At 43.3% G+C, this 23,631-nt stretch overlaps 2 protein-coding genes across 3 annotated transcripts in view; one reads left to right on the top strand and one right to left on the bottom strand.

The window, feature by feature from the left end:
* NXT2 (nuclear transport factor 2 like export factor 2) overlaps positions 1–869 on the bottom strand; it is a 63,774-nt gene extending 62,905 nt beyond the window's left edge. The window contains exon 1 of one of the 2 annotated variants that reach the window (XM_030449289.1): positions 787–869. The gene's annotated coding sequence lies outside the window, so the exon portion shown is untranslated. The remainder of the gene's footprint in view (positions 1–786) is intronic. The other variant, XM_030449290.1, reaches the window with a different exon arrangement.
* IRS4 (insulin receptor substrate 4) lies at positions 801–22,794 on the top strand. Its single transcript, XM_008493621.2, is given in 4 exon segments — positions 801–1,291; positions 1,293–3,418; positions 3,421–4,302; positions 20,308–22,794. Coding segments are annotated over 4 exon segments (3,480 nt in total). The 5' UTR covers positions 801–824; the 3' UTR covers positions 20,313–22,794.
* Positions 22,795–23,631: the final 837 nt, after the last annotated feature.

Below are 23,631 nucleotides of genomic sequence, written 5' to 3'. Positions count from 1 at the left end.
CGCGCGGATGGGTGAGGCGGCTCCGGGCCAAGGCGGCGTCAGGCGGGGCCGCTCCCAGGACGCGGCTCTGCCGCTGATTGGCCCCAGGCCCTGCCCGTCTCCCCCAGGCCCCGCCTCCTGCTTTACTCTTGCCGCCGAACACGCCCCGCCCCCGCCTCCCCGCTCGGTGTGTGTGAGGCGCGCATTGGCTGCAATCCCCAACCCCCCCCCCCCCCCCCCCCTCTAAACCCCGCCGCTCAGCGCCGGCCCCGCCTCTTTCGCCACTCACCCGTCTCCAGCACAGGAAACACCCCGCCAGATCCAGGACACCCCGGCTCTACCGCCGCCTTCCATTGGCTGACTGCGCTGCCCATCACCCTCAGCGCCGCCTCTCCCGGACAGTGTGCCGTTAAGCCCGCCTCCCCGCCCGCTCCCCCCCGCTGGTTGGTTGCCTGGGGTCTACCCGCCGCTCCCTATTGGCTGGCTCCCCTGTCATTCTGCTCAGACACCTCCCCCCTGGCCCCCTCTCTCCCGTGCTCCGGGGGCTCCGCCCGCCGCGGCCCCGCCTCCCACCCGGCGCGCGCCCCCGCCCTCCGCGGGGTCACGTGATGTTTTCGCCGTGGTGCCGCCGCCGCCGCCGTCTGCGTGAGTGCGAGTAGCCGGACGCGTCGCGGCCGGCGGGAGGGGAAGGGAGGGGAGGGGGGGTCGCGCAGGAGGCACCGCCCGGCGCTACCCGTTCCTCATGCCCGACCCGACGCGGGGGCCGCTTCCCCGGTGAGGGCGGATTCCCGTTGCCCGCCCTCTTACCCCTTCTCCGGCGCTCCGGACCCTGCCTGGCCCCTAAGATGGCGAGTGGGATGAATGGCCCGGGCGGCGTCTCGGCGGTCGGGTGCGGCTCGGAGGAGCCGGTCGTCCGCCACCCGGCAGGCGGAGCCGTGCCTCAACCGGAGCCCGGCGTGCCCGGCGAGGGGGAACCGGCGGCGGGCGAGGGCGGCCGCTGCCCGTCCCCTCAGCCCCACCACCTGCTGCTGCTGCTGCGGCGTTCGCCCAGCGCCTCGCTCTGCCCGGCGTCGGAGGCCGCCCCTGCCGCGGGCCGCACCGCTCCCGTCCTGGGCCGCGGCGGGCAGCCCCCCCCGGTGGGCCGCGGAGCTTCCCCGGCCGCCGCTGGTGAGGACGTGAGGAAGTGCGGGTACCTGCGGAAGCAGAAGCACGGGCACAAGCGCTACTTCGTCCTGCGGGCTGAGAGCCACCTGGCCCCCGCCCGGCTGGAGTACTACGACAGCGAGAAGAAGTTCAAGAGCAGCCTGCGGGCGGGGGGGGGCCGGCGGGGCCCTCTGCTGCCCCCCGCCCAAGCGGGTCATCCCCCTCTACCAGTGCTTCACCGTCAGCCGGCGGGCCGACGCCAAGCACAAGCACATCATCGCCCTGTACACCAAGGACGAGTACTTTGCCATGCTGGCAGAGAACGAGGCCGAGCAGGAGGCCTGGTACCAGGCCATCAGTGAGCTCATGAGCCAGAGCAAGAGGGGCTTCTTGGAGCAGGAGGACCATCCCGATCAGCAGGTGGATGAGGATGATGAGCACTATGGGGCTTCCCTGAGGCCTGGCACGGTCTTCAAGGAGGTGTGGCAGGTCAACGTTAAGCCCAAAGGGTTGGGACAGACGAAAAACCTCACTGGGGTGTACAGGTTATGCCTTTCCAGCAAGGCCATCCACCTCGTCAAGCTGAACTCAGAGGTGCCCTCTGTCCACTTGCAGCTAATGAACATTCGCCGCTGCGGGCACTCAGAAAACTTCTTCTTCATCGAAGTGGGCAGATCTGCCTCCATTGGACCTGGAGAACTCTGGATGCAAGTGGATGATTCGGTGGTGGCTCAGAATATGCACGAGACTTTTCTAGAGACCATGAAAGCTCTAAAGGCCTTTGCGGAGTTCAGGCCTCGAAGCAAGAGCCAGTCTTCTGGTGGTGGCAGCGGTACCAATCCCATCTCCTTCATCACCACTAGGAGGCACTTGGGCAACCTGCCCCCCAGCCAGACGGGCTTGCAGAGAAGATCCAGAACGGAGAACGTTGCTGGAGGGACTCCTCCTACCACCAAAAGCAGCAACTCCTATCGCTTCAGAACATCCAGTGAAGGAGAAGGAACCATGACAAGGCCTTTTCGATCGGTGACTGGGAGTCTGATCCACCTGAATACCGCAAGGATGAATTTGGGCCGGCAAGAAGGGAGTGGAAGGTACGTGAGAGCTGCTTTCAGCTCAACTTACCACACCAGGTCTGCTTCGCTGCCTGTTTCTCATTTTCCCTCCACTACAAGTCCTATCAGTGTTTCTTCCAGTAGTGGCCATGGCTCTGCTTCGGACATGCTGACCAGGCCTTCCAGCTCATCTGTTTGTGGTTCCCCAAGTGATGGGGGATTTATCTCCTCCGATGAATACGGCTCCAGTCCTGGAGATTTCAGGTACTTTCGGGTCAGGAGTAATACACCAGATTCCCTGGGAAACACACCACCCATCAGAGAAGAGAACTGTCTGAGCGAGTACATGTCCATGAGTAAGCAACAGGCAGATGACAGCTCAAGAGATGATTATATGGAGGCTGAAAAGTGTTTCAGGAAAAGAGCTTATTCTTTAACCAAGTCAACTTCTGTGCCTGTGCAGCAGAAGACGACACAAACTACAGTTCTGTTGGATGAAGATTCTGCAGGAAATCATGGAAGATTACTTTACTCTGAAACACCAAAATTGAGAGATAACCATGAATTGGAGTACAGTGATGCTAACCTTGATTCTGTGTGTAACCAAAGTAGGAGTAAAGCCAGAGATGATGGGTACATGCCCATGATGCCAGGAGTTGCATCTTCTCTATCCAGCAACAGCGATTATTTGCCAATGACTCCTAAAAGTATGTCTGTTCCAAAACAGATTAACAATTCCTGGTCACCATCCCAGGTTGACTCCAGAGGATATATGATGATGTTTCCAAAAGCCAGCTCTTCACCTGTACGAAGTCCTTTAACTGGGTTTGCTTCTAAAGGGAGTAATGAGAAGATCGTAAACAGTGAGTACATGGATATGTCACCTGGTAACTCAGCTCCAAAACACCCCGGTGATTCCAATTATATTCACACCACTTCTGCCTCCAAAGGTTTCAGTTCATATTTTTCTTTGCCTCGAAGTTTTAAGGCGTTATCAGGACAAAACGGTGACCACAGTGAATATGTTCCAATGTCTTCACCTGGAAAACTCTTGTATGATGGATCAGAAAATGGAAAAGGGGTCAACAGCGAAGCTCTGGCTAATGGCATCTCCAAATCACCAGTGGTGAAAGGTTCAGATGAAGGACTTGTGCAGAACAGGGCTGCTCGGCCCACGAGGCTCCCCCTGGGTACCAGAGGGAGTAACACAATCCCAAGAATGTACGATCGTACCGTTCCCCCGAGCCAGCCAGTCCTGGGGAATACATCAATATTGATTTTAATGAAAAGGCGAGCAATACACCCTACTCCTTGTCTGCAGAAGGATCACCATCATCTCTGGGCTCCAGTAGTGACCACAGACAGTCTCCGCTTTCGGATTACATGAGTGTTGACTTGGATGTCCAGTCACCAAAAGCAGCCAAGGAACTGTCCAACTCTCTAACAGATATTTCAATTTATTCAAGTTCCAGTATTCCTAGAAACCAACCCAATCCTGACTACGCCAGGCTTTCCTTCGGTACTGCCTGCGTCAGCACGGCGAGTAACAGGACTGATGACTACACAGAGATGACGTTCAACATGGCAGCAACACCACCTCGGCCCTTTGCTGCTGAATCCGAGGAGGATGTGAAGATTGAGAGCCCTTCTTCCATCGTGAACAGGCTGTGCATTGTTGATCGGTATGCTGGTACCAGTAGCTTCTCTGTTCCCACCTCGGAACCTCCTATGGGACCGAAAGTGATTCGAGCTGATCCTCAAGGCAGGAGGAGACACAGTTCTGAAACGTTCTCTTCTGCTGGGACTGTGACCACCTCCTCCTCTTTCTTTACTGATAATAGCAAAAGACACAGCTCTGCCTCATTTGACAATGTTTGGTTGAAACCGGATGAAAACATTTCTGATGGTCAGGAAAGCAAAATGTCCCGTGATACCTCAACTGGATTTCAGAATGGCTTAAACTACATCGCTCTGAATTTACGTGATGACCCCCTGAGCTGTGAGGCAAGCACCACAGCTCCCACTTGCCATCTCCAAAATGGTACTTCAGGTTTGGACAGTGGAGCCTACGTAAGCATAGACTTCAGCAGATCCGATGGGCTCAAGTGCAACGCTGCCAGAAAAGGTTTGTAACTTTAACAGCACTTTCCTTTCATGCTTGCTGAACTGTGGGAATCGCCTTCTTTGCTTAATACTAAAACGTGGTCTTCAGAGTGGGGAAAATGCATTGTTGGTTTTTTTTGTTTTGTTTTTTAAATATTCTGTATTACTGTAGTACAAGCAGCCTTGTCCTGGTGCAGTATTTGACTGCTGAAAGAAAAGGAAAGGGGGCCTGGTCCTTGGCCTGAGGGATTTATGTGACTTTTCTAGGCAGTTAAGAGGTGTAATCAAACTGTTGTCTGCCTTGTTGTTTTTTTATGAAAGAAGTTTGGTAGTATAAACATTTCACAAACATTTCACGTTGTGAAATATTCATATTTCATGTTCTTGTCCTGAAGTTACAGTAGTGCTTTTTTTCCTTTTTTTTTTTTTGCTTCTTCCCTACATATACAAAGATGACTCTTCACTTTTTTGTTTTTTTATGAACTTCGTGTTTTGTAATTTGTGTCATGGATAGGGAAAGCTGAAAATTGCTCAGATGGGTTCAGGCATCAGCATTTGGGATTTAGATCTGTTTATTTCAATAACTGTAAGTGGAAAGCATGTGGTAGGGTTTTTCATGTTCAAATCTTCCAGCATTTAGTTATTTGGATCTTAGGCAAACAGAACTTACTTTGTCTCTGGAAGGTTTGGTGTGCCTCTTTGGAGCACTAGTCTCCAAAATACCCTTGAATCCCCCAGACAAACCATTTCCTGGTGGCAGACCAGGGTGGTGGTGGGGGGCTCCTGCAGTCCACAACCACCACCTTCTAGTAGTGTGCCAGGTTTTAGCTGACCTGTAACCCTACTTCTCCTGTACTGAGGGATCTACTTTTTGGGTAGCAGGTGAGAGGAAAAGGAGGCTGTAATAGAGGAGGAGCAGGCTCCAAGCAGTGTCTTCCAGCTCTGAAACTTCAGCACTGGTCTGACCCAACTTTAGGTGATGCAGCTTAAGATTTCTGTAAAAAATAAAGGTTGGGGGTGGAGAGGAAGGATATAAGAAAGATGAGGGATGCTCATAGTCATTTTAAGCTCTTGGCTCTCATGGTGGGAGTGAAAAACAGTACTTAGCTGTTAGTGGCATTGTGTATGTCCAGTGACTGAACAGCAGTGTTTGTGCAAGTGCTCCACTGCACTGTAACTTTAGAAGTATAATCTTTATTTTGCTGTTAGTGACCCACTGAACTCCTTGCAGCAATTCACCTACCCGGATGGAAAACTGCATGTGTTGGAAACAATGTTTTCGTCTCTGCAAATGTCTGTGTAGTCAATAATTGATGAGTACTAAGAGGAAATACTTAATCTCTGTTGGACATTGATATTTGTCTACTTCTCTGTCAACAGAGAAAGCAGTAAAGGGGCAGGCTGCTGCTGGCTTTTATATTTTTAATTACAATCTGAAGCACTGAAATGATAGGGTATTTTTTTTCTAGTTCCTAAAACTGTCTGAAGGCCGAAGGTATTGCAGGAGCTTAAATTTGTGTAGCCTTTAATAGTGGAAGGTACAAGCCTGACTCAGCTCGCATGCCATTCGCAGTCTGGCAGCACTGCTTGGGGCTGCTCAGAAATGTGTGGTTTGCCTCAGTGGTTTTTTTCCCTCTGCTTTGTTTTGTTGGTTGGAATCAAATTTAGAAGACGTTGAAAGTTGCCAGTTCAAGAAGTGCCTTTTTCCAAAGTTAGTCTTTCAGCACTTGAAAGATTTGTCTGCTAAGTCAGAGGCACATTGATTGCCAGAGCTGATTTGTGGTTTTTTTGTTTGGTTGTATTTTGTTGTTGTTTTAAAAAAGGACCCCCAAAGAGAGCAGAAATCCATGTTGTGAAGTAAAATTTCTTACAAAATGGATTAAAAACCCCCAGAGATATTTCCTTCCAGCTATACTGTAAATACTCCATTTAAAAAGATTTTTCAAGAGATAATGTGTTTAGAAATTGTATTTATGTTAAGCATTTTGCTTATTACTGTTACAGCAAAATATCTACATCCCTGTGCTTGGGTGTTTTCCCTTGTCTGTTACAAGTTGCAGAGGGAAAAGGAGGCTTACAGTTGCTGGTTTCTTCTGTGAATTGGAGTTTTCTGGAAATTAAAACTGCATTAAAATTAAGTGAAAGAAACTGCATAAAAACATGGACATTGGAGGAAAATAAGACCTAAGAATAGTAAGAGCTTAGGTTGGTGGTTTCTTTCCTATTCCTATTAAGAAAAAGAAAATGAGAGAGGCTTCTTCAATACAAGGCCCAACAGTTTTGTATAAAGACAGCAGAAAATATTTCTGGTCCCCATCAGGCAGGTGGGGTGTGGACATTGGTTACTTGCAGGTGGCTCCCGAAGGGGTGAAGAGATTTTTGGAATAGTCCAGGCTAAATGTAGCTTGCCAGACTTGAACACAGTGTTGGACATTTGTTGTGTGGGTCAGTTTCTTAGTAATGACTTTTAATTCTTGCTTATAAGGATACCAGTTTTCCCTCAGTTGTTTCTCTGTGCTATAGCAAGCATCATTTTTAGAGGTCTGTATTCTTTAAACAGCTTATCAGTTTCTAGTGCAGTAAAGATTTATTTTAATATTTTATTAAGATAATAAACTATTTTGCATTCTATTTTCAATAGTGAAAATAAACAGCTTCACTCTTAAACCTCTTGTATCCTGAAGAGGGGTAGTATGCCTACGTGTAATCGATACTTTTAATACTTTTGAAGACTTCTAGCAGACCTGAGTGGTGTCTTTTCTTTCCTTCTGCATCCCCCTCTTTCAGACTCTTTGCCTGAAAAATGCTCTGTGGTTAAATCCAATCTTAAGGAAAATATTTAGCAGATGCATTTACCCTTTGCGTCCTATAAAGGAGCTATCTCATGTTAATTAAATCCTGTCAGGTAGAGCACTTGATCTCTTCTCCCTAAACTTCAGTTTTACTGGAAGGAAAACACTTCCCAACTTGGAATTGTTAGCTTTTTCTTGTTTAATTGTTGTTTGCTTAAATGGAATATTGTATTCTGTGACTGAACTGCATTCTCCAGACTACTGAGGGTGGTGGAGTAATTTGCAATGCACCACTGCCCCCTCATTGTAGTTCCCAAGCTACTTCTGGTTCAGGTTCACTGATGTGGATCAAACTTTTTTTTTATTCCCCTCCATTCACAACACGGAGGGGAGGAGGACGAGGGCACTAACTAGAAATGGTAAATAGGCCTGACTTGCTATTAAACTTCTCTTTGAGGTTTAGGCTAGGTTGAGCTCAGGTTTAATGTTGATAATGACAATGATAAAAAGAATATAAGGTTCTGATTTCTAATGCTGAAGTTTAAGGAGGTCATTAGCAAAACAGTTTCATCACAAAATCGTTACACAATATTGAAGCAAGCGGTTTGCAGTTTTGATTACATGAATCTGAGTCATGAAATTTTGTGCTAGGAGTACAGAACACTAAAGCTACTTCAAACAAGGCTTAGCTAATGTATACCTTGTTATTGAACATTGTAGAAACTGAGGAGGATAATGAGAGTGGGGTGGCAGTAAACTGTATAATGGATCCTGTATAATGTTTCTTCAGTCCTAATTAAAATATTAAACCTGCAAGGGTACCCTGGACTCCAAAACCAAAACAGACTGTTCATAGTAAATATAATGTTCAGCTTAATATCAACCCACCTATTTTACACCCACTCTTTAATCTTATCTCTGGTACTCAAACACTATGATAAGATATTATTTCAGAAGTTCTCCAAAGTGCAGGATTATAATTTAAATGTTCCTCACCTTTCTAATCTCCTGCTGTGCTAGGCTGAGCAACAGCACTGTGTAGCCTTTGGGGAGCTGAGAGGAAGGAGAACAAGTACAGCTGCAAAGCAAAACTGATGGTCCAAATTGTCCAGATACTTTATGGTAACTTGGGTATTTCAAATGCAAAATCTTGAAGAATATAATGAACAATATACACTTTGAGAAATTCAGAAGCTGGAAGTTTTAGCTATTACTAATATAGTAAATTACAGTTTACAGGATACAGGCAAATAAGTGCCCTTTTTGGGTGTTAGACTAGTGGTTTTTAAAAGTTTGCTTCAAACTGAGACGCTTTTGTATTGACAGAATACTTAAGGCATGGATCCATGCCTTAAAAATAACTGAGCTGCTATATAGCCTACATCTTTGAAGTAATACTAGGATAATAATTCTACAGAAAACCCCAACCCCAGAGCATTTTAATCTTGCTGTAACAGATGCCATTTTTACAGGCTTGAATGACTTACTTAAAAAATACCCAGGGTAACTTTGTCAAGTAGTGTCTGAGTTGCTGAAGTCTGAAGAGCTTTTTGCCATGCAGCCTGGGAGTGAGCTCATTCTGACATATTTGACCAAGAATCAGCTGAGTTTTACTTGTGCTTGGGTGAGAAAATCTGAGACAAGAATGCTCCCCTGCCGTTGAGAGAGAACGTTTACTTGTAGTTAGTGTTGAAATACTTCAGGAAATCAGCTTTTCCAGACTTGAAATCCACAGTACAGTCGGTGGTGACCTGTGTCTGGTTGGGAAGTTGAAAGCTTTCTGCTTGTAGCTGTCCTGTAGGTTAAGGCATTGTTGTGGGGGAAGGGGAGTTCTGGGAGGAATCTGGTACTCAGACTTTTTATTTTTGTTAAAAAAGTCTTTTAGTGAAATCTTAAGTTCATCATTGGCCTTCTGTTTTCCCTTCTAGAGCCCAGCATTTCCCCCTCCTGCCCTGATGTCTGAGGGAGCAGCAGAAGGGGTGCAGTGCTTACCCCAGTTGCTGGGGTGCTTTATCACTGGGTGTTTCTTAGGGGGCTTTTGTATGTCCAGCAGCATAAGGTAGAGTTTGGGTTTGGTTTTATTTTCCCTATATATGCTTTTTTTTTTTTCTTTTATGAAAGGGTCTTTATTAAGTTTTCTTCATATTGATTTCTGAGGAGAGGGTTTATACCTTGAGGTTTTGGATGGCACTAAAAAGACCTGTTGTGCCTTTGTGTGTGTTTGTGTGCTGTGTTTGTGGATCTGTGGTGCTCCCAAAAACACCCTGAATGGTGTCCAGTATGCTGAGGGTGCTCACAAGTTTGTTTTTCTGATCCAGAGCAGTAAACAAACTCTCCAGTTTTATTTTAAGTACTGTTGTGATCAAATGTGGCATTCTTCAACCCAAAGGAAAACAGAGTGATAAAGCTAAAAGGCAGGTGAGAGAGCGTCAGGCTTTCTGGAGCCTGGGGATGTATGATAACTGCTGTTTTGTCCTAAAAATGAAACATTCCCTTGTGACTCATCCTGAAATGGCCTGTAGTGACTTGGCTGCAGAGCTGTCCTATGGCCCACCCTGCAAATTTGCTGCTTGACTTTTTTTAACAACAATCCCGTGATTAAGTTGCAGTGTTGTCTTACAGGTTAAAGCAGTGAGTGGGGGAAAAGGAAATATTATGTTCTAGTTTTAATCAAGCCCTACATCTCCGTGAAGGTCACCCAGCTCAGGAATGGTTATGATTTAGTTGGGAACCTTGATCAATAGGGATTTGTGACATAGTTGAGGGCAGTGGGAAGACAAAGGTAAATTAGCCTGACTCATCAAAGACTTTTTCGAGGTGTTGCTGAGTATCTTATCTAAATGATCTTGAGCTAACAAGTGTTTGGATTTGTGGAGATTTTGCTCCAGGTGTAGCATTACCCCAAGAGCTTCCAAGTAGCAGACTGTTAGCAAGAATTTGTTGCCCTGGTTAAGTCCTGAGTTAAATCTTAAGGGGCAAAGGTTGCTGATTTCAAAACACTTTTTTTTTTTCTGTTAATTTAGCTATATGGTTGGATGTTAGCAGTTCAGGCTGCTTGTGTGTGTGTATAAACGTGTGCTGCATGGCAGGGATTTGTGAGTTAAAGGTAAGGTCTAATCTTTAATCTTCTGAGAAGAGAGGGGTTTTGAAAGAGATGGCTTATACTGAAATGAATATAGTTAAGATTTTGGCTAGAATTCTAAGGTGATGATACAATTTAATGTGACTCAAAATTAAAAACTTCTGAATTACTACTAAAAGATGGATGTGCTTGTGCTCCCTGTATAGCCTATGTATGTTATGAACTTAAATAATTATTTTATATTTATATAAGGCATAAAATAGGTAAAAATAGTGTTGCCTTTTTGCTAGGGCATGTAAGTCTCAGAATTACATTCCCTACTTGCAGAAAGGTTTCCCTTTTAGGTAGAACAATTTTGTGGAATGACTGAGGATATAAGAAGTGTTTTTTGGGGTATTTTTTGTTTTTTTTCTTTTCTCAAAATCATGGGAAATAACACCAAAAGGTGTGCAAGAAACCTGATAAAACTCATTTTGTAGTTTTGTTCTGTCATTAATGAATGATCCCTTCCTTCCACAGGGAGCAGTGTGATTTTGTTGCCATACTCCTGGCAGCCCAGCTTGCTTTATTTTTTATGTCTCTTGCTAAAGAGATGATTTTGCAGTCCTAACCACTTCTGATGCTTGATGGGCTGAGCCTGAATTATTTGGGGGGGAACTGGTGTTTCTTTTCACACAGATCTCTTAGGCTACCAGGAATCTGGGGACTTCTTGATGACAATGAAGCAGATGCATCAGTGGATAAATGAGAAAACCTGTTGCATATTAGACCAAGCAAAACTCACTGTGAGCCTTGTGATACCTCTGGAACGCTGTTTAAGCAGTTAACAGGCATTGGTGTGGCTGCACATTGCTTTTGTGCTTTTTTGCTTTTGTGGCACATTATTGAAAATTAGGCTAAAATGGCCAAGGCAGACCAGCAAATGGTACCAAAAAGCTTCTCCTCCATTTGGGGCACTTTTGCTTTCAGGGCTGAGTAACTGGAGCTGATTTGAAGGTGGGTTGGCTGAGGGCATTTTTGGTACAAATGGGATGCAGGTGAAACTTCCTGAATACTGATGAGGGAACCTGCTTTAAGATCTGTAAGTCTAAAACAGTAAAGTTTCTAAAATCTAAACAAATATGAATTTTTTTATGTACTTTAGGTCTGTTAGAAAAGTCATGAAGCTGTTAGGGTTTCCTGTAGTAACATCCACTGTTGAGCTCAAACTTGCAGAATTTTCACTTTTTGTTACATGAAACTGTTTGCCATATACATTTGACTCTGGTAGTTTTTTTGGGGGGGAGTGGGTGGGTTTTTTGTTTGTTAGCTTTTAGATCAAGATGTTTTTAAATTGCAGGTTGTGGTGAACAGGAAATCTGTAAGAAGTGAGTTGAAAAAGTGAACAGATTTGATCTTGAGGTCATTTACAAGAGGCTGGTAATGAAAGTTTGTAGCTCCAGAAGTGATCTCTGCTTGTTGTAGAACCTGAACAGGACAGGCAGGACCCAGGTCCCCTGTACCATGCTGCAAATGTAAATGTGTTGGTCCCTGTCCTAAGCAGCTTACGATTTAAAAGATGAAACTAAAGAGATGGATGAAACTTAATGTGCTGGGGTGGGGAGTGAGATAAAGATCAAGGCTGCTACCATTGGCAGAGCAAAGATAAGAGTCAGCCTCAAAGAGATAAGAGGCTGCCTGAGAGCAGTTGTGAGGAGAGGGAGCTGGTAGAGACACTTGGAAGGATACACACATGCAGGGAGGGATGGAAGGTAGTGAGCTATAAATACAGTGGTTGTAATGGTTTAAATGACTTGAAAAGGATGAGGTAAATGTCAGAACACTGGCCAGGATATTAATCTCAGTAAGAGGAATGTGGGCCAACATGTATCTCCAAGTTAGGAGCATGTCCCAGTGTTTACTTCTCTGTTTCAGGTGTGGAATGTGATTATTTTTTTCCTCTTTTTTTTTTTTTTTTTCTTCCCCTTTTCCTTTCTGTAAGTTAATTTTCCCTCAGCCACGTGGTTGATAGATTTGGTGCTAGGAGGGGTGCAGGAATATGTGCTGGAGCCCAGGATCAGTCACCCTGTGCAGTGTCCCATGGCACTTAAGGTCACACGGACCTGCATCCTCCAGAAGCAGCTGGGGTGATGGACCTGCCTTGGTGTTTACTGCTGGTTCCTTCTTGGTTTTGCAGGAGATTCTTAGGTGGCATCTTTAGGATTCTGTCAACCTTTTGGTGCTAGGGAGGAAGCAGCAGTGTGACCTTTGGGATTCATTGGAGTCCAGCTCTGCAGAGGGAGGTCTGGATGGACCCTGTTGGTCCCTGCTGCAGTACTTTGAGCTGCTTGGGAGTAGCCTGTGGAAGCTGGAGGGCAAAATGATAGCTTTGACAGGAGAAAGTGATTTTATTTCTGTGTTGGTAGATCAGGTTGAACAGACACAGAGGTGTTTGCGGGTGAGTTTGGAAGTGGTGGCAGCAGTGAGGCTTCATTCACTGCTGAGGGTATGAGCCATTGGAATATTAATGTTGATGCGTTCCACAAGGTAAACACTAAACAAGAGTTGCTGTTGATTAAAACTTCTCTGCGTGTAGACGCAGTTTAACTCTGTCCTTGTGAGGTCCTGAGCAGCTCCTGGAAGCTGAAGGTCCTATCCTTGGCTCTTGTGCCTATGCTGTGATTTGAGAAGACCTTGCTGTACTCATGGAATGCAATCTCAACCTTTCTTCTTCCTCCCCTGCCTAAGCCAGGGGTTTGGGTATCCTGCTGTTAATGCAGACTCAATAATGTGATAATTAGGAAATGGAAAAAAAAAATTATGCTTGTGTGGTAACAGTGTCTGATAGCAAAGATTTATTTTTTGTTTGTGTGCAGGCATGTGTGGGCAAAAGGCATGAGGAGGGTGTAACTGTTTGGGTACCTGGCCAGGTAGTGACTTCTGCCTTGGACAGGCATTTCTGGTGATAGAGGTGAAAGCAAATGATAGTGCTGAGCACTTTCAGATATTGATAGCTGAGGTGGTTGGGAAGAGCAAAGTGTGGGGAATTAGAACAGGTGAAACTTTCTGTAGCAGGGAGAAACTTAGTGTAGAGAGGAAATCTCAGGAAAGGTCATTTGAAGGGTGGGGAGCTGTCTCATTAGTCATGAGTGACACTGTCCTTTCTCTTAGCTGTGTTTATAAGAATAGTTTTGCTCACTCAAACCAAGGACCTGTGCCTGCAAGCAGACACCACCCAGCAGAGGAGGATCTGTGCAGGTGTTTTTCACACTTCCCCACAAACATACACTCAGCTTTTCATTTTATTAATTTTTTTTTTTTTTTTTTTTTTTTCAGCTTGGGGGATTTCCTGAGCATGATGTAGTTTGTCGTGTTTTATAATCCTTTATGGATCTTTAATCCAAGTACTTTTCCAATCTCTCTTTGATCCTGTGTCAACTCCTTGTACCCACAGCAGCCTGCAGTCAGGCAGCCGTGCTGCCTGCAGACCTCTCCCTGGCTGTTTTGGACCCTGCTCCATCCTGGCTTTGTTTGGCAGCCCCTCGGTCCTGTACTGGAAGAGATAAGGAGCCTTATCTTTTCTCTCCATGCCACTTATGATGGTGTGGATGCTGTATCCTCCTCTGCCATACATTTAGAGTGTGCTCTCAGCAGCTTCCTGTACCACTCATGGTAGGGACTTGTCACATATTTTTTTTATTTATTTCCCAGTAATGCTGCAGGCTTGAAGGGTCCTTGTTACCTGGCTGTTCCTCCCTGGGAAGCTGTTTACCACCTTTGAGTTTTTTTGCTTATTACTCTGACACTCTCCCAGTTATTCCACGCCCTTAGAGAACATGGGAAGCAGAGCTGTGCACCGGTATTCGTGTGGCTGTTTCCTTTTCTGTTTGTTTCCCAACAATTCTTTAAGTCCACTTCACTGCAAGAGTACAGGCAGGGAATATCCTCCTCTCTGATGGCACTTAAGGGCTCTGTACCCTTGTTACCAGAGCAGAGTGAACTGTGGCAGGTGGTGGTGGCAGAAGCCACACAAACAAGGTTCTTTTTCTTTTTGGCTGAAGTTTACCTATGTTTTCTGCAGTTTAGGAGCTCAGTCCTAGCACTGTGCACACTTGTTATGAGAGCACTTTGGGAAAAGCAGAAATTGCTGTTTTTCTTCTGCTGCACAAAAATCTGCAGTTTTGAACTTCTGTGTGTTTTGGAGAAAGTTTAATTTTCAGTATTGTCTCACTATATTGTAATAGAAGTTTAGTTTTAAAAAAACCCCAAACAAACAACAAAATAAACAACCAGAAAAAAACCCCCAAACCCCCAACAACTTTTTGTCAAGGTGCCCAGTGCAATTTGAGTTGGTGGTAGGGCTCTGCCAAAAGAGCATGCAAGTTTCCTAGTTCTAGGAATAGTATCAGTAAAAGAGCTGAAATGAAGGGACTGTGTGCAAGGCCTTCCTAGAAACAACGCTACTGTTTATTCAAACACAAGAAGCAGCCACTGTTGCAAAAGATAAGGCAGTTCTGCAAAGTGAATAAAAATTCTTCAGAAGCATGGGAGAGGTTTTTTAGCTCCTGAAAATGCGAAGCACTAAGAATAGCAGAACCACGTTTTGAATGAACAGCTGCTGGTGAAGATTATTTGTAAGAGTAACTTTGCCTTTCTAAATTTTAGAGATGCATTTTGTGGAGGAATCTCATTCACTGGGGTGTGTTTTTACCAGTCTCTGTGTTTGAAGAGTTTATCCAATGAGAAGTGGGTCATGTAGCAGGTTTTTAAAAACTAAATTGTAGGGCTGTTTTGTTTTTTTGGTTTTTTTTTTGCTTGTGGAAAGTCAGTAAAGTTGTGGGTATAATAGGTATTTGTTAGCTCAATTCAAGCATCATGAGTTTGTTGTCGAGTGAAGAAAGTATGTGAAAAATGTGCTTAATGGGAAGCATTAGTTTAGCACATTCCCCAAGTAAGGATGTTTTTCTGTGTCAGGGCCATGTTTGGGTTACCCAGGTGCTGGAACTGCTCATGCAATGGCCACAGCAAAGGCGTCAGGTTTTCTGATTGGGATTTGCAGACTCTGTGTCTGTGTGTCTGCAAATGAAGGAGGAATTATGTTTTTCTCTGCCTCCAGGAAGGTCTAAAGCTATGCTGTTACAATAAGGACTCAAAGAAATAGGACAATGGCACAGGATAGTAACCACACATTTGGTAAAATTTGGGGCAAAAAAAATTTCTCGTTAATTTGTGAAGAAGTAATTTGTGCAAATTACCTCCCTGCCCTGACCTGCATGCCATGTGGAAGGCTTGAAATGTCATACATACATCAGAGTGCTTCTGCCCTGTCTTGGTGGCCTGAACAAAGTGCTTTTGGATGTGCACGTTGTGTCTCGAGGTTGTGTCCTGGGATTTGGTGCTTTCCTGAACAACAGGAATATTGTGTAGCTGTGTGCACAAGAATGTGAAGGGCTGTACTGCCCCTTTTGATCTGCTTAAGTCAGATTAGTTCTGATTTCCCCCTAACCTGAAGTTCAGGAAATGGAGAACTTCAGTAGTGTTCTCCAGAAAGCATTAGGCTGTCATAGTCTTTGACATGGAGATTTTAATCACTTAATTATCTTAAATTAATATCTTGTGTAAGCAAAGCGTTCAGCCTTTCAGCAGTCAGTTGCAAAATTAAGTCAGAATTAAGCCTTTCCTGTAAAAACAGATATTCTTTAGGGTGAATGTCTATGAAAGAATTAGGCAATGTCTGCTATGTTCTTAAAATCTCTTGGTTTCTTTCAAAGTGGCCTGACTTGTATGACCACAATAATTCAGATGCAGGAAATGAGGCGTGAATCGGATGTATTCTCAGCTGATAAACCTTTGAATGGAAGGCACTGGGTTTGCACTCTCATGAATTAAGTCTAATCCAATGCTCTGCCCCTCATTTTTACAAATCTATAGATTATTTTGACATGGAGAGCTTGCAGAGCACCACTTCTCAGTATGCTCCCTTGTTTTAAACAAAACACTTTTGAACAATGGTATCCTGCCATCCAATTTAAATACTTCTCCTCTTAGTTTCTCTTCTGCCTTGCTATCCCTTTCCTCTGGTTGGTTGTTTCTCAGGAAGATTCAGACTGTTGTGTGTAGTTTTATGATCTGATCCCATCTTAAGCCGATGAATTGGAATAGAATTGTGTAATGAAGATGTTCTAATTTTCTCAGCTTTGCTTATTTATTTGGAGAAGTGATCTGCAAAAATGTCTGGATGCTTCCTGGACTCGTTTTCCATCTTAAATGTTCATAGGAAGCTGAATTTTGTATTGTTCTCCACATTCTGAAGCAGTGGAGCTCAGTTTTGAATAAAGGCTTTTGTGTAGAATTTGTTAACGGAGCTGAAGTTTGAATAAACAGAAAAGCCCAGTGTAGGGTGCTATGAAAACACTTAAAATAGTGTATTTCTAGGCTGCTTCAAGAGTGCAGAGTGTTTGCTGAGATAATTTTTTTGCTGCTTGTTTTTCTGTAATGATCAGTTACCAGAATTTTTTTTTTTTTTTTTTTGGGAGACAGGAGATTTTCTTGGAAGAGCTTATGAAAGTATAGAGATAGGTTTACAGTGCAAGTGAAAGTTACCTTCTAACTTGTCATGTCTGATCTGGCATCTGAGTTTTATTTGCTGGTATTTATGTTTTGAGAATTCCAAGGGACTGATGTGCTACTCTGTGTGTTGTTCCTCACTTCCCAGCTAGTCTGCATCTCTAAAAGGAAAACAAGTTATGAAGGGCTGACAGTTTCCTTCACTGTTCAGTGTTGAGTCAAATACATTGATATAGTTTCTGTAATTAAATGCTAATCTGGCTTTTATTGTTGAGCACCAATTCTCATATTTGTGCTGCACTTATTGTACTTAATGGCTGATGAATCGTACATTACTAGGACAAATAAATCATTGAGCTTCACAGGAGCTGTGTTGTTTTCTCAGAACACTTTATGTCCTCCTTTAGTTTATCTTCACCTACTGGCTAGTCAAAAGATGGAAGAAGAGCCACCAAGGAGCTTAATTACAACTACAGCACTTCATAAAGATCCTCCTGGTGAGGAACCACCAAGGTAGAATCCCACAAAGTTGCTTCTGGTGTCAGCAGCACGACAGACTTGTTCTCACATTAAATCCAGTTTACACCAACTGTAGACACTTCAGCAACTGCATGTGGTAGGAGGGATCTTGCATGATCTCAGTCTTGTCTTAGATTTTGGAGGGAATTTTTTTTTCCCGTGAGGTTGTCAAGTGTCACCAGTTTCCTTTTGCCTTTTCTATTTGAGACTGATAGATATGCCCACATACAGGTATGTGTATGTATATGTATATAAACTGATGCTTGATGCATCAGTCAGCTGTGCTGCTACAACTGCAGTATTGAAATCTTCAGCTTTAACAAGGGGATTAGGGAAATGGTGACAGCCAGTAACTCCGTGTCTGAAAGATGACAGGCTGTTACTAGCTCATAGGTAATGTTTATGTGAAACTCATTTACAATTCCCACAATTCTACTTTAGCTTAATAATGAAGAGGAAATGTGCTGAAGTACAGTTTATAATCATGGGGAGAAGAGGGGAACAGATTAATGAGATCTGCTGGGGAGGGAGGATGCTGCAGGGTGGTCCTGAGCTTATCTCTGTGCTGGTTTAAAACTCTATCTGAGTCAGGACGGCCAGGGAATTTATAAGCTGTAGCGAAGCTTTATTTGAGAGTACTTTCTTCTGGTTCCTTATAAATTAATCTCCATTAGTTTGGGTTTTGATTAGAGTCACTTGGTGGGCTTGCTTTAGAGCTGGCCACCCTGTGGCCTTCTGAGTGACACCAAACTTGTTCAAAGGATCAAGGTGGTTTTTTTGCTGTTAAGTTCTTGCCCTTCCCCACCAAGCATCTTAAATGTAATTTGACATGAGTTTCTGAAAGTTTTCAAAAAGTTCTAGGTATAAACACTGAGTTCTGCCACATGGGGTTGTCTGCTTCAAACAGGCCTTTGCTCTGCAAAATGTTTCAGGGATGTGCTTGGAGAGATTAGAATAACTTGTCCAACAGCTTTCAGGTGTGTCTTGTGTGTTAGGCGTGGAGGAAAAATGTCCTGACAAAAGCAGAGACAGTTTTTGAAGTTCCTTTTATGTAAACTCATAGGTCCCCAGCAAGGAAAGGGTGGGAGGTTGCTAGTGTTAATTCTTACTGAATGTAAGTTGAACGTAGAAGCTGTTTCAGTGCTTGACTCGCATGCATCCTTGAGGTGTGATTCATTACGAGATGTGGTGTGTATTTTCATCCTTTGGTCCTACAACAACATAATATTTTTCTGAAGAGGAAAACTATTGCAAAAATAATAGCTTCACTTGGCTTTTGTGAAAACAAAGCCATCGCTAACCACATCACACTCTGTGTGTAACAAGCAATAGCTTTTGGTAGGGATCTTCTGATGTTTGAAATAATACAAATGGAGATTCTTGAGTTGTGGGTTTGTTTTGGCTGTCTCCTCTTTGAATTGTGGAAAACCAAGTTACTGTTGTTTTGAAATCACTGTGTGTTTGAAAAATGAAACTCAGCAACCCAGACCTTGGTGGGAGTTGTGTAGGGATAAAAAAGGAGTTTTCCCCCTAGAGCTGAAGGACCCCTCTGCACTGCTGCCAGCCCTGCCGTGGGCTTTGCCTGGAGCAGTGGTAGGAGCAGGGCTGCTCAGCACAACCCCTCTGAGCTTTGTTCCTTTTCCTCTTTTTTGTTTCCCTTTTTTTCCTTTCTTTTTCTTTCGAAAGGACAGTGTTTTTAGCTGGATGGAAATGGTAACTTCTCCAACGTAGGGTGGGGTTTGTGTGTGCATACTTTATGATTGGTTATGTAAGTAAACATACAGGTTTGGGTTATTATACATAAGGCTTGTTGTGCTCTAGGTGGTCACATTTTTCACAGCACATCCCTGTGGCAGAGGCAGTGGAGCACAATGCTTTCTTTAGCAGTGAGATTTAACTGATTTCCTTGTGACCCTGCAGAAGAGCAAGGGCAGGATTTAGCTCTAGACCTCCTCCTTTCCTTCCAGAGGACCATGCTGCTGTCGCCCTGCTTCATACTGTATTCCTCCTGTTACAGTTCTTCTAATGACAGCGAGCTCTTCCATGAGCAGTGAAAGAGCTTGTACTGGGTGGCTTCCAGGGGAAAAAGTAGGCTTCATTTCTGCATTTGACCTTTTGTGAAGGCCAAAGCTCTTAGACTAGCTGTTGGTTCTCAGTGAGAGGAACTTGCTGTTTCCGTCTCCCCTGTAATGCTGGGAAAGAGATCCCACTGACATGTGCCTCAAACCTGGAAGAAAAGGTGACCAAAGCCCCCGATCAGGTGACAGTGCCCTCAGTCTTGGCAGAGAGGACAGCAGTGGAAGTGGACAGTCTGTCAGAACCAGGAGGCAGTGTTAGCCAAGGATTTTGGGTGATAGAACCCCTCCAGGCTGAGGATCAGTCTTTGTTGGGAGTGCACATGATTTTGTAGTGAGCTGAATAAAGACTTTTCATGTGTTCCTCATCTTGTGTTCATACCAGAAAGTGCAGGAAGTGTTCATGTCCCCTTCATCAAGTTTTTCTGTGTCAGAAACCTTTTGACTTACTCTCACCTTGGCATGTGCCTGGTTAATTGCAGAAGTGGTGTTCTGCTTTTGAGGTCAGCTGCTCTCTTTCCTCCATTTCTGCTTTGTGTCTTCTTGGGCTTGTATTTTGCCTTTTCCAGTCTGAAGCCACCAGTTCTTGCAGAGGTTGCTGCATGCTTCTGTACTATGTGTTGCCTTTTACAGAGCCTTCATTGCAAAAACAAAAACTCTCTGAGGTGCTTCTTACCATAACTAAATTAAGCTTCTCCCTGAAAAGTGGAGGTCAGGACACGCTACTGTGCCTTGTTACTCCCTGTTTGGAGTACACGTGTCATCTCAGTGGGTGCAGCAGCTCTTCCATGCTTGATTCCAACTGATGGTTCTTCTCTATGGCTTGGGATTTGGGGAGTGTAGTATCACCTGGTGGTGCCTCCTCCCTTGATAAGGGTCCTGTGTTCAGCAGCTTTCAGTGCTGCAGTGGGTAAGCTCCATGTATTCTCACAAGGAAATGTTTTTTTCCCAATATAACGTGCATTTAGAATGTCACTGACTTTTTTTTTTTTCCCCTCCCATCTCTTTTCTAGACTGACTGCACTGCCATGGAAACCTTTGTTGGAAGAGAAGACTTCTCTGCTGGCAACTCCAGAAACTGTGTGGTGATTTTGGAAGCAAAGCTCAGCTCCAGCCGGCTACTTTCATTTCCACCAGCACGGACATAGACACACATCAGTTTAATTAATTTTTCTCATAGACATCAGCTCTCTACAGTTGAATTAATTTGAATTGAGATTTTTTTCATAGCTATGCTTTGGTGATGGAATTTGGTCTTTCATGTTGTATCTATTTGGGAGGCAGTGTGAATGCTGATAGGAGATCCCTGTGTGCCCCTCGCTTCCTCCTGCCTCTCTCATTAATTTTTTTTTTTATTTATATTTTGAGAAGTCAAAGCTGGTTTCTGATTGCCTGTTTAACATGGGTTTTGCTTCTCTGGTACATTAACAAGTGGTTAGCTTATTAAAACATTAATTATTCAGAAATAATTTTGGCAGTTCAGGATTTTTTCAGGTGTTTGGGTGGAAGGAGGGAGGGAGAGTGCCACATGAGCCTGAGGGGTGAACTGGTGGGACTTAATTGGTCTGAGGAGGAGACACCTCTTCTGCCTTAATTTCTTTTTAGGTTTTTGTTCTGTTTTTGTTGTTTATTTTGTTTTGTTGTTTTTTTTTTTAAAGTTTTGCTTTTATGGTACAAGAGGCATTTCTTGATCATAGGCTAGAATATTTTAAATCAAATGTCTGTCAGAGCTTAAACTGATTTTTTTGTTTGTTTTTTTTTTCTTTCTTTGCTCAGAATTTTGGTATGTACAAAGTAGGATTAATGGGCTGGTTGTCTTGTAGATTGTTTTTGTTCTTACCCTCAAGATACTTGTTTATAAATATGAATTGTGTAAAAGGAGGTTTTTGTTCATGTATTCAAATGGAGAACTGCAGAGTTGTGTTCAGCGTTTGTGACTTCTGCATTATAGTTGTCAGCTGTAGCTTTTTAAAGGGAAACCACCCCAATTGATCTTACTTTCAACCAAAGTCCCCATTTCTAATTTAGGACTATTTTTGTTCTTTCTTTCTGGCATAATGGGGAAAAAATAATATGCTGGCTCATCATTTGTCTTTATCCCACTTTACAGAAACGTGAACTAACAGAAATGACTAATAGACATTTTTAAAACAAGCCCTGATTTTTCTACAATTTAAGTTCTTCTCTCTTGTACTGAATTTTTTGGGGGGTTGAAATTAATTTAGGTTTTTAACACTGCTATGAACTTAATGGTATGACACTAGTCGTTGGTACATGCAATGTATAATAAAAGGCACTGACGATTACTAAAGGGTTTAGAAGTGGTACACAAATCCTCATGCTGTACTGCACCACACAGCTGGTAATCCTCTACCTTGTATATTGTACAACTGAGTTGTCAGGCTGCCTCACCTCAAACATATAACCTTTAAATTGACAGTACAGTTTGTATAACAAATCAGACACTGTCAGCTTGGATTCTTGGGTGACGGGTACCCAAATCTGTTTTCAAGTAGTATTAAAATGTTCATGTCACTAAAATGCAAAGACCTTTTTTTTTTTTTTAATTATTCTTTGGAAACAAGGTACCAATCAGTTTACATGGTGTCTAGTGACACAAAACATTTGCTACAGGATTGAAAAGCACAGACCTGGTTTTGATTCTGGAAGAGAAGTTGAAGCTGGTACAGTTACTTGTTGCTGCTAAACGTACACTAAAAATACGACCACTCTTACAGACCATGATACTGTCTTGCCATATAGCATTTGTCTGGGCTCATAAATTAAGAATGCAATATGTAGACAGCTTTTTATAAAGCTTTACATCTTTTCTAAGAAATCAAAATTTGGATGAAGATAGTTCTAAACATCTAATGTGAAAGGAAAAGGTTGTTTTGAAGAAATTTGTTACATACTTATTTCATATTAGATCCCTGAGGCTGCCATTGTACAATATACAGCACTGATTTAATAAATGCTGAATAAATAAGTAAATGGGTAACCTCAAGTATAGTGGTACAAATACTAATAGGTACAGCATAATAAATATGCAATCTTTTTGAATCTCTTAGTTTACAGCAACTAATTTATTCAGTATTGTGCTGGAAGAACATTTTCAGATGATGTAAAACATATCACTATATATATACTACCTTCCAGCTACCCGTTTATGCTGCTGTGTAGTACAAAAATACCAATGATAGAACAATGTTTGTCCTGTAAATTTAATTTGATATTGGACAGTTATTGTCTGTACAAACTAAAACATATATGGGTGAAACTGTTCATTATATTTGCTATTTCTGCTTCACAGATCTGTTTTAAAGTTGAGCTGATTGATCTGGCTTTGTCTTCCATTGTAAATATTGTTATGTTGTTTTCTTTGTAAAACACATCGCGTTGGCGGTTTTGGGAGACTGGCTTGAAGCTCTGTATAGTGTTTATATTTATCTGACTTGGCTTTCCATAGAGCTACTTGCAGTAAAATACGTGTTCATGTAGCTCCGTCTCTGGGTTTTATTTTTGAACAAACTTGGTTTATTGTTGTTGGGTTTTGGCTTTTTTTTCCATCAGAAGTGCATTTCCTCTCGCTGCAGCTGCTTGCTGCTTAAAGTGGTTTTGTCACCCTTTGTCCTCAAGGGTTTGGAGAGGCTTTTAGGATATTTCAGGGGATTGATTCCCAGTCTGTACAATTGTCTCTGCCACTTAGCATAAAAGGTAAGGCACAGCACAACACTCAGAAGTTTGCATTTTTTTGTCATAGATTTGTAGTGCTGGTAAACAACTTGAGTTTCTGAATGAAAGAGAAATATCAGTGCCTGATGCTTTCTTTTTCTGCTTTAAATGCAGAACGTGGAAGATTTTGTTTATAGCTTTGTCCATGACTGGGTGTGGAAGTTTCCTGGTCAGAAAGCAGGAGTCGTGGAAGAAATTTGTAGCAGTGTAGTATCAAATAGGTTCCTATCTTTAGAGTTCAGGGTAGAAGGGAACAAGCACAGCTTGCTGTTTTAAGTTATGTAGTAATACTGTGGTGGGATGAGTCTTAAATAACGTCCCCAAACCCATGTTTGGGTGTAGCCCCCAAACCCATGTAAGATACCTCAGAATTTCAGGTAATGCACTCACTTGTAAAAAACACCTTGAACTCAAGTTGGAAATTATTACAAAATGTGGTGCCTTTTCAGATTCCTTCCTGGCATGAAGGGTATGTCAGTAATGCTGTATATGAGAGTTTTTATCCATAGGTGTGTGTAAATGATCTCCATAAATGTGGGTGATTACTGTGAAATGTCACAGTCAAACTTTATTTTAAAATACCTTATTTAATTCTTACCCTG

Source organism: Calypte anna, chromosome 4 (assembly GCF_003957555.1).
Source record: "Calypte anna isolate BGI_N300 chromosome 4, bCalAnn1_v1.p, whole genome shotgun sequence".
Lineage (NCBI taxonomy): Eukaryota > Metazoa > Chordata > Aves > Apodiformes > Trochilidae > Calypte > Calypte anna.
Note: the sequence above shows the minus strand (reverse complement) of the source record. Positions and strands in the feature narration are given on the sequence as shown.